The sequence below is a fragment of the Miscanthus floridulus genome, chromosome 4, assembly GCF_019320115.1.
Source record: "Miscanthus floridulus cultivar M001 chromosome 4, ASM1932011v1, whole genome shotgun sequence".
Classification (NCBI taxonomy): Eukaryota; Viridiplantae; Streptophyta; class Magnoliopsida; order Poales; family Poaceae; genus Miscanthus; species Miscanthus floridulus.
Genome location: NC_089583.1, coordinates 12,589,676 through 12,604,871, shown reverse-complemented (window position 1 = coordinate 12,604,871; position 15,196 = coordinate 12,589,676). Strand labels below are relative to the sequence as shown.

Here is a 15,196-nt window from a genome sequence, read left to right as displayed (position 1 = left end):
TCACAAGATTGCTATGTTAATGCAAATAGCCAAGAGAGTGAGCTTGAGTCGACCATAGGGCTTAAATAAAAGCCCCCACGAAATAAAGCCATTGCACCCCTTCACTGGGCACAACAGGGAGTGACTGGACGCTCCGGTCATATCGACCGGACGCTGAACCACAACATCCGGTCACGTGATGCGTGCCACGTGTCTCCTCTCTTCAAATACTGAGCGCTCGATCTCAACGGTCATGTGATGACCGGACGCAGCAGCTCAAAGTGACCGGACGCTGAACCCCAACGTTTGGTCGTTTTCAGTAAGCATCTAGAAACGATTTTCACGATCGGATGTGTCCGGTCATGCTCGACCGGACTCACCCAGTGTCCGGTCACTTGGCATTTCCCTGTGCATGACCATGTCAGTGTGACCGGACGTAGCCAGCCAACGTCCGGTCGTTTCAGCGCCAGCGTTCGGTCGACGACCGATGCTGCGCTTCTTTTGCTGCTACTGACTAGACGGGCCGGTCCTTTAGAGACCAGCGTCCGGTCACTTACAGTGACCATGTTCACCTGAGTTTAGGGCGCCGGTGGCACCGTCGGACTGTCCGCACTCTACGGGCGGACACTCTGCCGGTGAAGTTTCTAACCCTTGCTCAAATGTGCCAACCACCAAGGTTTATACTGGTTCTAGCATAATGTCCCTACATCCAGTTGGTGGCTGTTGCTCGTGTTATTAGCACTGAAAAAGTTTGTAGTATGGGTTACAAACAGGCGAGAGAGGGATATGTCCCAAGTCTCTAATGTAAAGGTCGAATGGATGCTGAGAGCTTGGTTGCTGCTCAGCTATGCGTGATGTGATGCGTCGTGTGTTTTTTCGATCCCTTAGTGGGGTGCCCTGACATCCCTTTTACAGGCTAAGGGAGAGCAGGAATTACAGATGGGAGAAAAAAGAAAAATCAGAGGCAAAGAAGGTCCTTCAAAGATATTGGGTCTTCCTTTCCCTTTGTGCGAGCCCCGTTGACATGGCAGGTGGTGCCAGAGATAGCCCCACGCTGGGAGCACGTCCGCTGATCCTGTGATGTCCTGGCGTGGTCAGCAAGTTGTCACGTCCCATCCCGCCCCGGCCGGCGGCGCGACGGATTAGGGTGCTGATCCACGGCTATACAGGGAGCAGATAGCGTAGAGACCGCACGTCCGTTACTATAGGTGATGCGAGTTTCCTCCTAGACCGTAGTGGTTGTTGTGAGCTTCCGTCAGGATCCGCGCCCGAGGGCAAATGGCGGCGCCCACAACACTGTAAGACAAATATCGGCACCTACAACACTGTTCGGACTCTGACATGCCTAGAAGGGCTTAAAGTGCCCGTCTTGTCACATCATGATGGTACTTTCTTGCAGACGTGTAGGGTATGGTTCTCGGTATTGCGGTTGACTTGAGTGCCATGCCTTATCTACGCGTTTAGTTATGAAGGAGCAGCGCGCAGACGTCGAGCGAGGCGGAGCCTGCCCTCGGACGTCGGGCGAGGCAGAGCTAGCCCTCAAACGTCAGGCGAGGTGGAGCCAGCCCTCGGGGGTCGGTCGAGACGGAGTTTGTCCTCAGACGTTGGGCGAGGCAGAGCCATCCCTCGGGGGTCGGGCGAGGCGAAGTTTGTCGTTAGATGTCGGGCGAGGCGGAGCCCGCAACCTTGGCGGTTTGGACGAGGCGGGACCTACTGGGAAATGTAGTTGCGTTTTTTATCGCTCTGATGAATTAGCGTTGATGGGTATCAATTTCTCTTCTTTGGGTACCCTACTTTTGGTCCCCGACACCTAGTTTACTCACCAAACACTTGCTCCTTCCTTGAACAAGCTTACGAGGGTTTAGATCCGCCAAGAAAGTGTAACGCCTGCATCGGCAAGGAAATTGGCCTGCTTGGTTGACGTCCAAGATTTGCCTTGCCAAAGATTCGACAAGCCAAAAGTTTGGCAAACAATTACCGTAGATTTGGCAAGGCCAAATGTGAGAATTTAATAAGTTTTAGTAGAAAAAAAAATACTAGCTAAAATGCCAAATCTTTAGCGTGACCCGTTTCAGAAGCGAACCAGCAGGCCTTGTTTCTCCTCGGAGGCCTTCAATAGAGACGGGTGGTGGTACGCAGTTTCCCTATGCCAGGACGGTGCGCAGGCCACCAGCATGCCATATGCAAAGCCATCGACCCGGACACTGCTCACTGGTCACTGCCAGTGGCGCTACTCGTTGCAAGGGGGTACTACACCAGTAGCGTCCACTGCTGGCTGCCCCCTGTCCCGTGCAAAGATGGCGGGAGGCAGCGTCGGTCGGCAGCCATCCGATCCGACCCTGCACGCGCGCTCTGCTCCCGCCATCGGCCACCCCACTCCGTCGGGCGTAGTCCCCGCCGTCTCCTCCCACCGCTCCCTGACACCCAAGGCCCACCGACGCCCCTGCCCCACTCGCAGGGACACGCACCGCTCCCTCCCCGCGTAACCACCCCCGACCCACCCACTCCTTCCCGCGGCCACCTTATTACAGTTGCCGCAGCCGCCACGCGTCGCGGCGCGGTTGGCCCGCACCCACCCACCCACCCCTTTATTCACCCCTCGCTTTCCCCTCCTTCTCTCATTCCCACTACATTCCGCCTCCTCTCGCCTCGGGGGCGTAGGGAATTTCGGCTAGGGTTTCGCGGATCGAGGGAGGGGAGAGGGTCGGCGGCGGCTAGGGTTTCCGCGGGCGGGCCCCGCATGGCCTCGCCAGCGGCGGCGGCCGCGAAGGGGAAGGACGGGGAGGACGGGCCCGTCACGGGGGACATGGTCAGCGCGGGCTTCGCGGAGCTGGAGCGGCAGCAGCAGCTGCTCGCCACCTGCACGCGCCTCTACCAGCAGCTGGCCGACCACTTCGGCTCGCTCGAGCGCGGGCTCGCGGCCCGCTCCGAGCAGCTCCGCGCCCGCCGCAGGGTCTTCGACGCCCGCACCCACCGCGCGCTCGACTCGCTCCACCGCCGCGAGGCCTCCATCGACGCCTCCGTCTCGCGCGCGCTCGACCACCTCCACTCCATCTCCGCCTCTGCCTCCAAGGAGACGGCGGCGCCGACCCCCACCCCCTCCGACTCCGCCAAGGAGGAAGGCCTCGCGGAGAGCCTGCGCGCGCTGTGCTTGCGGATGGACTCGGCGGCGTTCCTGGACTTCGTGGTGGCGCGCCGCAAGGAGGCGGACGCGCTGCGGGCCGAGATGCCTCCCGCGCTCAAGCTCTGCGTGGATCCGGCCAAGTTCGTCATGGACGCCGTGGCCGACGTCTTCCCCGTGGACCGCCGCGAGGTGCCCCGGAACCCGGCCGACCTGGCCTGGGCGTGCGTGCTCATCCTCGAGGCCGCCGTGCCGGCGCTCGCCGATCCGGACCCGGACATCGGCGCCGCGCGCCCGCTCGTGCCCCTGGCGGCGCGCGAGCGCGCAAGGGGCATGGCCAGGGAGTGGAAGGAGGCTGTCGAGAAGAAGGGGGGCGTGGAGGGGGCCAAGCCGCCCGACGCGCACGCGTTCCTGCAGCACGTCGCCACGTTTGCCGTCGCGGAGAGGGAGGACAGGCCGCTCTACCGCAGGATTGTCGTCAGCTTCTCCTGGCGCAGGCAGATGCCACGCCTCGCGCTCACACTCGGCCTCGAGGAAGAAATGGCTGGTATATACATACGCTTGTTTCCTGCTTGCTGCTGCCTGCATTTCCATTTTGTTGCACAGATTTTTTTTTTTGGGGTACTACTACCATAATAATAGTTCTTTGAGGTAGGTGTTTGTGCGCCAAGTGCTGAAGTGGTGAACCTTGAGGGTTCAGATGGTTGATTTTGGGTTGACCAAGTGTGCAGTGGGTATAAATCTGCATAGATCTAGCATTGAATTGGGGTAAAAAGAAAACCACCCAGGCAAAATGAGTTGAAAAGTTCCTTCTTTGTTTTCCCTGACTACTGGTGCACCACTGCTAATTACTGTACTGTGCAAGGGTATGATAGTAGTAGTATGATTCGATTGGAGTATTTGTCTTTTTAGAGCATGGCCCGTCTTCCTGCCCTGGGTGGTCTCTGTCATAGCCATGTGCTGGAAAAAGGTGATCTAGTGTTTTATCAAGTGCTCAGGATAACTGTGTCTTCTGTACATGATGGCCATCATGCGCTTGTCTTGGGGGCCCTTGGCTTTAGCCTTTAGATGTCGTCAGATTTTTGTGTCTACAGTACCGTTGCCTTAGAGTGAAAGGCAATTCAGTGTTGCAGTGTCGTTAATAGCAAGTTTCTGGACTCTCTCTTGTTGCAATGCTGCACACCCTCACTGCAATGCTAGGAAGTGCCAAACAGCCTTCTTTTCCTTTCCAAATTCCAATGCACAGTACTACATTATCTTATTAGTATAAATAAACTATGCTGCTACAACAACCACAATTTCGTGCCTTTTTGCTGCCAAATTCATGTCAGTTTGGTTTTGCCTTCCAGAGTACCCTCACTGCTGCATGGATGATGCCTTTGTATGGACTGTTTCTATTTCTTGGGTCATATATTTGTGTGTTTTCTGAGTGACTGATAGTCTTTCATGGTCTCGTTCAGACTTGAGCAGATTAGTCACTACATGTTAATACCTTTTCTTTTGCAGATATCATTGAGGAACTAATTGCTAAGAGGCAGCAGCTTGATGCTGTGAATTTCGCTTATGAGGCTGGGCTTCAGGAGAAGTTCCCTCCAGTTCCTCTTTTGAAGTCCTACCTGGAAGACTCTAAGAAGACATCAACCGCTGCTTCAGATAATTCAAGCACTAGCAGCGGCCAGTCAGGGGTTAGTATAAGTATAAATATAACAGCAGTTCTAACGTATCTCTTGAATTTCTTAATTGAAATGGTGCTCCTGCTCACTGTTCAACAAAAAAAAAAAGTATCTCTTGAACTCAGGATTGACTTTTGAGTTTTATTTATGTGCCTAGTGCTATTATCCTCTTTTAGCTACATATAATTTCAGTTATCTATCACCTCCCTTGTTGGGCTGGCACTGTTTTTATGCCTCTTTGTTTGATGGTACTCTTATGGGATCTGATGTTATTTATCCTGCAGAGCAACGCGAACAAGAAAGAGCAGTCTGCACTGCGAGCTGTCATTAAGTGTGTTGAGGACCGTAAACTAGAAGCTGAGTTTCCACTGGAGGATCTTCGGAAGCAACTTGAAGAACTGGAGAAAGCCAAAACCGAGAAGAAAAAGGCAGCATCAAGCGCTACCAGTGGCGGCAGCAGCGGCCCTGCAACCAAGCGCATCCGTGCAAGCAATGGAGGCCCAATGCCTCCTGCCAAGGCAGGTCGTCTCACTAACAATGCTTGTGTGTCTTCTTTCCCAGCTCCCACCACATTTACCCAGTCTCCCTCCCACACATCATATGCCACGACCTCCCCTTCCCATACCGCATACGCCACGACCTCCCCTTCCCACACCGCATACGCCACGACCTCCCCTTCCCACACCGCATACGCCACAGCCTCCCCTTCCCACCCATCATACGCCACAGCCTCCCCTTCCCACCCATCATACGCCACACCCTCTCCTTACCCTTATGACAGGCCGGTTGGACATGGCCTCTACTGCAACCGGAGCCCGCCGGTGATCAGGGAGCCGTATGTTTACCCAGCTGAGGAGGTAGCCAGTGTCAATGTCGGCATTCCCATGCCATACTCCACCCCACCCATGAGCTACCCTGCCCCCTATGGCGGTTATGGCAATGGGATGGCAGCTTACACCAATGGAATGGCTCCTGCCTTCCACCAGGCTTACTACCGGTAGGTTCAGTCAGGAAACAAAAAAAGTCGCTGATGAATGACATGACAACAACTGATGATGCCAACGACTCAGAATCGCACAATGGCCCTATTTTGTAGTGACTGACTACAACGGTAGGTTGGGTATCTCATCTTATATGTCCTTACCACTACTACTAGATGTGTTGTGTTTAGCTCTCGTCTCATCTTAGACCACTACCTTTTTTTACTACTAAGGAACCTGGATGTAAATTATGTATGGTATCAGCGAGCCTGTCGTCGCATCCTTGTGTAATTCTATTCAGAACTTTGAAAAACTAAAAAAAAATCAGCATGTAATCCTTAAGTACTGAATGTACCATGAACTTAATTAAAAGTGTTTTTAGTTTACTTGTGTAGTGTTGATGTGTGGGATGGTCTTGGTACCTCATTTCTTGAGATTTGATTGTGTTTGGTGTCCATGCTCATTGTTTGTTTGTCTTATGTTCAACTGCTGTGGTCAGCCAGAGTTGGTTGAGCCGGTAAGGTTTGCCTGTGAACTGGAAGCTGATGGTCATGTTAGATCATAATGATGTGGGGTTGTGGTGGTCACATGGCTCTGCCTAGCCGATTTGGTACCAGTGTAGTGCCAAGAGCCGGCAGGCTAGCAGATACATCATGCATGCATGTTCTTGTTGTGTAGCTTTTATTCTTTCGCTAATAGCATTTCATTTCATTCGATGACATCACTTATACTTTGCTGGCCATTTTGAGCCGGCGTTGGCCCCTCGCCGCCTTGCAATAGGAGCTGAGACACCTTGTCTAGTGTCGCTACACTAATACAAGTTTTATTTTGTCCATGAACATAGTTATGTTTATCAGATTTGTAGGTGATAGCTGATGATAATGCGACTGTTTTGCTGCTGCTGATTGCCATTCCTGATGTAATGGTCATATGATCGCTACTCAGTACTAGTATGAGTTGGCTCCTTTTGTTTTTCTGGAGTCATGTCTAAAAATTCTGTACATAAGCTCAACCATGGTTATGATTATAGAATTTGTCTGGGTTTACAATGGTCCGATAGACAGGAGTCTGTCCATAACAATGTATGGCAAAGATGCTTTAGCTCCTCACTAGTCATCACCCCAACACATGCTTCGTGGAATGATGAACGACCTGCTCTCTCTGATTCATGTTCCCTAGTGGCCGAGCCTTGCTCTGTTGAGTTGGCAGGCACGTACCGGGCTACCGGCATACCGCAGAATAATTGTTTGGTTGATAAATGATGTTGCGGTTTTTTTATATATATATAGCTCTTTTGCTATGTGTGTAGCAAAAACTATGTACTAAAAAAAAATAGAACGACTTACAGTTTAGAACAGTAAAAATAACAAACTTTGCCACACTTTGTTGCCTTAGGCTGCTAAGATCAGTCTTGCCACACTTTTATGGCAAGAAAATCGATGGCCTGATCTTAGAAAAAATTGAGCAAGAAAACTTTTACTATGACAAGCGTGGTAATTGACAAAGAAGTTAGACTAAATCATGGTAGCAACTAAAACACTGTCCAGTAAATTGTGGATGAAAATTGACCACCGTAGACAAAATTGTGCAAGAAAACTAGGGCAATCGACTAAGAAGTTAGATAGACAGAGTAAATCGTGGTAGCAACTAAGGTCCCGTTCGTTTTGCTGAAAAGCTATGGTTGAAAGTATTGTTCGCTGATTTATTGTGAGAGAAAAACACTGTTCGTTCGTTGAAATGGTACGGCTCATAAGATAAGCGAACAGAGCCTAAAACACTGTCTAAAACTATAGTTACCTAAGTTTAGTCATGGCAACCTTAATTAGGCTGCAAATCAAACACGGATAGTAACGACACGAACTCAAACACACAAAAAAACATGAAGTCAACATTCTCAGTCCTTCATCACGTCCTCGGTGAAAAGAAAAAAAAAATCTGCTCCCGCCGGCCGGATGCAAGACGCCTGGGGCCTGGACTTTACTCGGTGTAAAAATCAGACATTCTACTCCAGGTAAGTAATTCAAGATCCTCATCAGCGTCTACGGCGCGACTTGGAGAAAGCAACGTGCATTACCTTGTTGCCCTTTTCATTATTCCACACTATCAGTATCAAGGTCTGGTCCATGGTGGTATCTCGAATGATTATACGTGAACTGGTATTCTCAATGCAATATTCTGTTGAACTTTGCACGACGAAACAATATTTCCTAACACTATCACAAATCTTGTACCTAAATAAACTTCACGAAATATAAATGCGTGTCACAAAAAAATAAATCTGAACTAAGGTAGAGGGGAAAGGAAATTTAAACTGAAGGATTCTGATCTGCAGAGGCAATTAACTAATTTTGATTGTATCTGCAAGAGATCACGTCCTACAGAAAGACCGTAGCCTCTTCCTTAAAAGTTAACTAGTGTCTGAACGTCCGATCCGATCCAGATGCTGCTGACACAGGGAGCAAACAAGCGCTCAACATGTCGGGCTCGCAACGGAGCGCATCAGTAGACAGTAGTGGTCCTACGCCGCTGAAAGCTCTAGTTTGATTTTGGTTAATTGATGAAACCCTAAGTGCTAACCTAGTTTGATGAAGATCATGATGATGGTGATAGCATGGTGATGATCAAATACTTGAACTTAGAAAAGAAGAAACAAAAGGCTAAAGGCTAAGGTATAAATAGTAGGAGTCATTTTGTTTTAATAATCGAGACATTTAGTGAGTGTGATCACATTTAGGATCGATAGCCGTACTATTAAGAGAGGTGAAACTCATATCGAAATACGGTTATCAAAGTGCCACTAGATGCTCTAACTCATTGCATATGCATTTATGATTTAGTGGAGTGCTAACACCCTTGAAAATGTTTGTGAAAATATGCTAACACACATGTGCACAAGGTGATACACTTGGTGGTTGGCACATTTGAGCAAGGGTAAGAAACTTCACCGGCGGAGTGCCATCGACGCCCTATACAGAAAAGACGGAGGTCACTGTAAGTGACCGGACGCTGGTCTCGGTTGGACCGGCGCGTCCGGTCAGTAGCAGCAGAGGACGCGCTACTTCGGTCTCATGACCGGACGCTAGCGCAAAAACTGACCGGACGCTCAGGGCCTGAGTACGGTCAGTCTGACATATGATGACATGTGACCGGACGCTGGGCGTGTCCGGTCGAGCATGACCGGACGCGTCCGGTCGTGATTTTTGCGTGAATGGAACCTTACTGGAAACGACCGGACGCTGAGGTCCAGCGTCCGATCACTTCGCAGCAGCGCGTTCGGTCATCACTTGACTGTTGAGATCGGGCGGCTCCGGTTGAACGCAGAGAGACACGTGGCATGCATCGTGTGAGCGTCCGGTCACCCCGTGTTGTGCCCAGTGAAGGACTACAACGGCTCTATTTCGAGGGGGCTTCTATTTAAGCCCCATGGCCGGCTCAAGCTCACTCTCTTGGCCATTTGCATTGACATATTAACCTTGTGAGCTTAGCCAAAGCCCCCCCCACTCATCTCCATCATTGATTCATCATCTTTGTGAGATTGGGAGAGAATCCAAGTGCATTGCTTGAGTGATTGCATCTAGAGGTACTTGGTGTTCGTGTTTTGCTGCGGGATTCGCTTGTTGCTCTTGGTGGTTGCCACCACCTAGACGGCTTGGAGCAGTAGAGGAGGATTGACACGAGTTGGTGATTGTTCGTGGCTATCTCCGGTGATTGTGAGGGGGTTTGTACCTTCCCCGATGAAGCGCCGAAAGGTAACTCTAGTGGATTGCTCGTGTCATTGAGTTACCTCACTTATGGGTAGGTTCTTATGGTGTCCAATTGTGTGGACGAGGTTCTTGCAACACCTCTTAGCCGCCGAACCACCAAGTGTTGGTCGACACAAACGGAGACGTAGCGTGTTGGCAAGCACGTGAACCTCGAGAGAAAATTGATTGTCTCTTGCCATTTGGTATTCTCCCGGTGATTGATAAAGTATTCATCTTATGATTGGTTCACTCCTCTACACGGCGGTATAATCACCTCACTTACTCATTTATATTTCCGCAAACTAGCTATAACAAGCACTTTAGTGTAGCTAGAATTGAGAGCTTGCTTTGTGGATTAAGTTCATCTAGTGGGGCTCTTTAGTGTAGCAATTGTAAGAGCTCTTAGTGAGTAGTGACCTAGTAAATTGTGCGCCTAGTGATCATAACAACTATAATTGTTGGATATGTGGCTTGCAACCTTTGTAGAGTTAGAGCAAGTTTGCATTTCGCTATTTGTTATACTAATTAAATTGCTCTAGTCGGTTTGTAAATTTTTAAATAGGCTATTCACCCCCTCTAGCCATATTAGGACCTTTCAGCCACTCCGGACATCGCCCATGCTGCCCCGGATGTGGTCCGCGTCGCCGACCACTTCCCATGCGCATCCCATGTACAACACCCGATCTATTTTTGAAACATCCAGATGCAAATAGTTGCAACATGCAAAAGAAGACAAATAAAATACTTGAAACAAGGGTCTGAAACACTTGCGAAAACGCCTGAAAAACATTTGAAATCATTGTAAACATATGCAATATGAAACACCTGAAATACTTGAAACATATACTTACAATATGCATGTATATGCAACTTCTAGATCTACTTTTGCAACATCCAGATAAAAACACTTGCAATGTTCATCTATAACAGATGAAACATTTAAAACATACACTTGAAACATACGTATATAGCCATTACAACATGTGCAACATCCCGATCTACTTTTGCAACATCAATATATAACACTTGCAACATACCTCGGAAAACATCTGAAACACTTAAAATATACTACTGCAACATGTGCTTTCAGCATGGCATCCACTTGCTGCTGACGAATAGAGGCTCATCAACGCGGAGCTCAAAGCCACGGAGTGGCGTGGAGATCGCCGGTGTGGAGCTCGGCGCCGGCACGAACCTCGGCGTGGACGAGTGCAGGTCCATCCGGATAGACAGACGCCCTACAAGGAGATGCCCTAGGGTTTTCGAAAGTTAAAAGGTCCGGTCTGTACATTTGTCCAGTAAGTACTACTCCCTCCGTCCCAGAACAAGTGATGTTCTGAGATTTTTTAGACAGATTAGTGAAGAAGAGAAATGTTCTTAATACCCTTAGTATTTCACACCTGATTCCCTTAAAAGAAGGGATGTCGCGCGGTTTACTTCCTAATTAAGATACGATACATCCAAGCATGCAGAGATACGAGACAGGCAACAATCGGTAGCGCATCTCAATTGGTAATTTGGCGTTAGATTTGTGGGCCAACGTGTCTAAAACTCATAACGTTATTTTTTTAGATAAATTTTAAATCACATAACATTACTTTTTTTTGAACAGAGGGAGTACTATTCTGATGCAAATGTTGGACTAGCTTTTAAGTGCTATATACAATAAGATATGGAGCCTACACTTCAAAAAAAAATGTACGAGGTCTAGAGTAAATATGACACGTGTCATTTTGTTTTATCCTTATATACCATCATGAAGTCGGTAAAATATGAGTTTACTGTTCACGTGAGTAGATCAACCGTGCGGAATAGGTCTGGTCATATTCACACCCCAGGTTGGGCCTGATTCAGATCGGGCCAGAAGAAACCCGACGCTTTTTTTCCCATGACCCGTGCCCGACCCGACCCAGCATCATCATTCCCGGTCTTCACCTCATGCATGTCCTCATTGATGAAAAAAAAAACCTGCTCCTGGCGGATGTGAGACGCCCGGACTTTAGTCGGTGTAAAAATCAGGCATTCTAGTCCAAGTAATTCAGACTTCAGTTGTAAAAATCAGGTATTCTAGTCCAGGTAATTCAAGATTCTCTAGGGCATCTACGGCGACTAGGGAAAGCAACTCACGTCACTTTCCTCCCAGTCCCAGGTGATGACACGAAATTCTCTCGCCTTTTCAGCTTTGAGACGCAACTGCAAGGCATCTCTTCGTCGTCTCGCACCAAAAGTTGCACCAGCAGATGGATGTGGTGCAGACGCAGAGACGCTAGACGTTTCTCTGAAATTTTTGGGTAAAAGATGTAGGAGAACAAGTGAAATCTCACTAGTGGTTACAGAAAAGAAGAAGGGAGAACGGCGATGGGTATCTTCATTGCAAATGCTTTAGCAGTTGCACAGTGCCAACGAGGTAAGAGCATGACAACGGGAAACAGAAACAGCGTAAAAACTAAAAGCCGGATCAATTGAACTTGCGCGGAATAAACAGTCAGGCCACCCTGTTGGAACAAAGGAATTTTGCAAAAAATTTCCAGCAGAATTCACTGAAAGGCATTCTGCAAGAATTCCAGCGTAATTCATGGGGAAGAAAAATCCAGTGTTTAACAGGAAATCGAAAAGAAATGACAGCTCCAACTTAATCAAAATTGTGTTACCACAGCACCAGAATGAGCTAAACAATAGCTCATCCTCCTAGGATAAGTTCATTCTTTTTCCTAGGATAAGTTCATCCTCCTAGGAAAAAGAATGCGCAAAAATAATCCTCAAAGGGGGGAAAATAAACAAACTCCAAAGGGGCTGAACTAGTGGAAAGGTATATTTGGAGCACCAGAAAGCCTAGTTAGCAGTTACTTTTCACAAAAATGGTCCAATCGCCTAAATGAAAGGGATTCAGGAGGGGTTAAGACTCAAGTAGAGGTTAGCAAGTTTGACAAGCAAGCTGAGCATCTTCGGAAAGCAAAAGATGTGATAAAAAGGCAGTGAATACAAACTAGGATAAAGTTGACAAGGAAATCTAGACCAATATATATATATGCTCAATAGTTTTGATTGGATGCGCGCTGTATGGCCCCTGAGGATGCAATTATTGCATGTTGTATGGAACATAAGAATATTTCTGTTATGGTGCGTGCAAAACAAACTCTACTCCTAGGTCTTGTTCAGATGAGTGTTACGAATCAGTATTTGACATTATAGCATTTTCGTTTGTATTTAACAATTATTGTCTAATTATGGTCTAACTAGGCTCAAAATATTCATCTCGTAATTTACAATCAAACTGTGTAATTAGTTATTTTTTTATCTACATTTAATACTCCATGCATGTGTCCAAAGATTTGATGTGATGAAGAGAGAGTGAAAAAACTTGGAATCTAAGGCCTTGTTTAGATTGCAAATTTTTGCAATCTGGATATTGTAGCACGTTTCGTTTGTATTTGACAAACTTTGTCCGATCATAGACTAACTAGGCTCAAAAGATTCATCTCGTGATTTACAACAAAACTGTGCAATTAGTTTTTTTTTTACCTACATTTAATGCTCCATGCATGCGTCCAAAAATTGATGTGATGGAAAAAGAACGAAAAAACTTGGAATTTGGAGGTGATCTAAACAAGGCTCTAGATGTGTTCTTTGAGTGGATTGGTGATTGACTGACAGGCATCACCAAAGAGAATTTATTGTGACCTAAGCGCCCAGGCTTGAGATACAGACAGGGGATAATAACAAAAATGAAACTTGATTGAATAAACCAGTGACCTCTTACCCTCCAAATCACAACACAACTATGTCCATCCATCCATTCAGTGCAGCAGATGCATGATTAATCCTGCTACACAAGTAGCACCAAACACACTAGTACAAATCATATATGCATCTCTGTCTCCCAGATGATGCCATGAGATTGAAAATTCGCTGAGGGACTCCAGGCTGCATTGAGCGCTACAGAGTCAGACTCAGTACCAAAACCATTTGCTACCGAAAATCTCTAGTTGCAAAGACCACTCTTGATCTCACATGAAACCACAACCACCTCACCAAACAGATCTACGGTTTCTTATAAAATATGATCAACGGACTGTGCAGTGGAATTTCATGCTGAAAATGTTACCAAGCGCCCCAATTGCAACAGTCTAATCACTAATGATTCATAAGCAAGAGTTGAACTGTATGCTACAAATGTTTTGGAGAAACTACTGACAAAGTGCACAATCAGATGAGAAGTTTCGACAGAGAATTAGCGGCAAAGGCGGATCCACAGGCATTATTATTACTCTAATAACTGCTCTGTTTATCACCATCATCATCTCGCGTGATATAAATATTGATATTAGTAGTAGAAACGGAAACAGGCGAATCAGCAAAAACAGTGGAGTCATGGATGGGATATATAAATTTACTATACAAGCACGAGGACGCGGTCCGTGCCACCGAGGACAGCGGCCGCATCGCCGTCGCCGTCGTCGGGGCCGGCGCCCTTGGGGACGGTGACGACGAGCTCGCCCTGGGCGTAGGTGGCGGTGGCCATGGCGGGGCGCGTGCAGGGCGGGAGGCGGAAGCGCCAGCGGTCGAGCTCGAAGGCGGCGGCGGCCCCGTCGTCGTCGTCGTCGCCGTCGCCGTGAGGGCCGCCGTGGGAGGAGGAGAGGCCCCGGACGACGACCTTGGTGACCCCCGGGTGGATCTCGACGGCGTGCGCGCGGGCGCCGCCCGCGGGGAAGAACCCGTCGACGGCGGCGGCGACGAACCGCAGCGCGGCCGCGTCCTCCTCCACGGACACGTCCGCGTCGGCCGCGAAGGGCAGCTCCAGCACCTTGGCGAAGATGTGCGGCAGGCGGCGCAGCTTCTTCCCGCCTAGCGCGCCCGCCGCCGCCGTGGCGCAGCGCTGCACGGCGATGGTGCGCTTCCGCGGGGCCGGGTGGACCCTCATGGCGTCGGCTCGCCGCGTCGGGGGCGCCGGAAGAGGACGGCGGCAAACGCTAGTGGCGGACGCGCGCACGGTAGGGAGGGACGAGCGGATCGAGTGGGGGCCTCGGAACTCGCGCTCGTGGGGTGCGGGGATCCGTCCGTGCTCGTCTGGTTCTGGGGCTTCTAGCGCTTGCGGGGGTGCGTTGGGGAATAATTGGAGGAGACAACCGGAGGCGGAGGCGGAGGCGGACAAGGAGAAAGGGAATCGGAAGCGCTGGGGTCTGCGGAAAACCGTGGGCAGGGATGAAAATGGTAACAATATTTTCCGACCGTATTCGAGATCGAATCATTTAGAGGAGTTTAGATATGTTCATATTCGAATCCAGGTATTCAACATTTGGCACCATATCCATATCTGAATACTCAAATTGCATATTTACGATGTTGATATTAAATCATATCCTATCCGATATGGTTAACACTATCCATATTCGAATCCGAATCCGGACAGAAATATAAAAATAAATATAATATCAGTGATATCCGTCCGTATCTGATCCGTTTTCATCTCTAACCGTAGGGCCCAGATTTTGTTTTGGCTCTTTTTTTTTGTGCTTGTAATAAAAAGGCGGAAGCCTCTTGATAGGGGTTAGGATTTGGAGAGTTGATTAATGAAACGTGATTAGGATCAGGACCAGGACCAGGACCAGGATTAGGATTAGGCTTACGCTTGCATCGCTGTTATTCGGTTGAATCGAACCGTTTTCATCTACGACCTGGATGCAAGGTCTAGGTACGGAT

The 15,196-nt window shown here is 48.7% G+C and overlaps 2 protein-coding genes across 2 annotated transcripts; one reads left to right on the top strand and one right to left on the bottom strand.

Moving 5' to 3' along the window:
• The first annotated feature begins 2,602 nt into the window (after positions 1-2,602).
• On the top strand, positions 2,603-6,139 carry LOC136549439 (FRIGIDA-like protein 4a). Its single transcript, XM_066540715.1, has 3 exons — positions 2,603-3,647; positions 4,607-4,785; positions 5,058-6,139. The coding sequence occupies exons 1-3, from the start codon at positions 2,720-2,722 to the stop codon at positions 5,772-5,774; spliced, it is 1,824 nt and encodes a 607-aa protein (XP_066396812.1). The 5' UTR covers positions 2,603-2,719; the 3' UTR covers positions 5,775-6,139.
• Positions 6,140-13,727: 7,588 nt separating this feature from the next.
• Positions 13,728-14,661, bottom strand: LOC136550952 (uncharacterized). The gene has a single exon (XM_066542534.1). The coding sequence runs from the start codon at positions 14,415-14,417 to the stop codon at positions 13,890-13,892; it is 528 nt and encodes a 175-aa protein (XP_066398631.1). The 5' UTR covers positions 14,418-14,661; the 3' UTR covers positions 13,728-13,889.
• Positions 14,662-15,196: the final 535 nt, after the last annotated feature.

Bases quoted from the DNA above. Each gene is read 5' to 3' on its own strand.
- LOC136550952 (XM_066542534.1), bottom strand. From the start codon at position 14,417: ATGAGGGTCCACCCGGCCCCGCGGAAGCGCACCATCGCCGTGCAGCGC.
- LOC136549439 (XM_066540715.1), top strand. From the start codon at position 2,720: ATGGCCTCGCCAGCGGCGGCGGCCGCGAAGGGGAAGGACGGGGAGGAC. The intron at 3,648-4,606 runs GTATATACATAC...TTTCTTTTGCAG, and splicing joins CCTCGAGGAAGAAATGGCTG to ATATCATTGAGGAACTAATT. The intron at 4,786-5,057 runs GTTAGTATAAGT...TTTATCCTGCAG, and splicing joins CTAGCAGCGGCCAGTCAGGG to AGCAACGCGAACAAGAAAGA.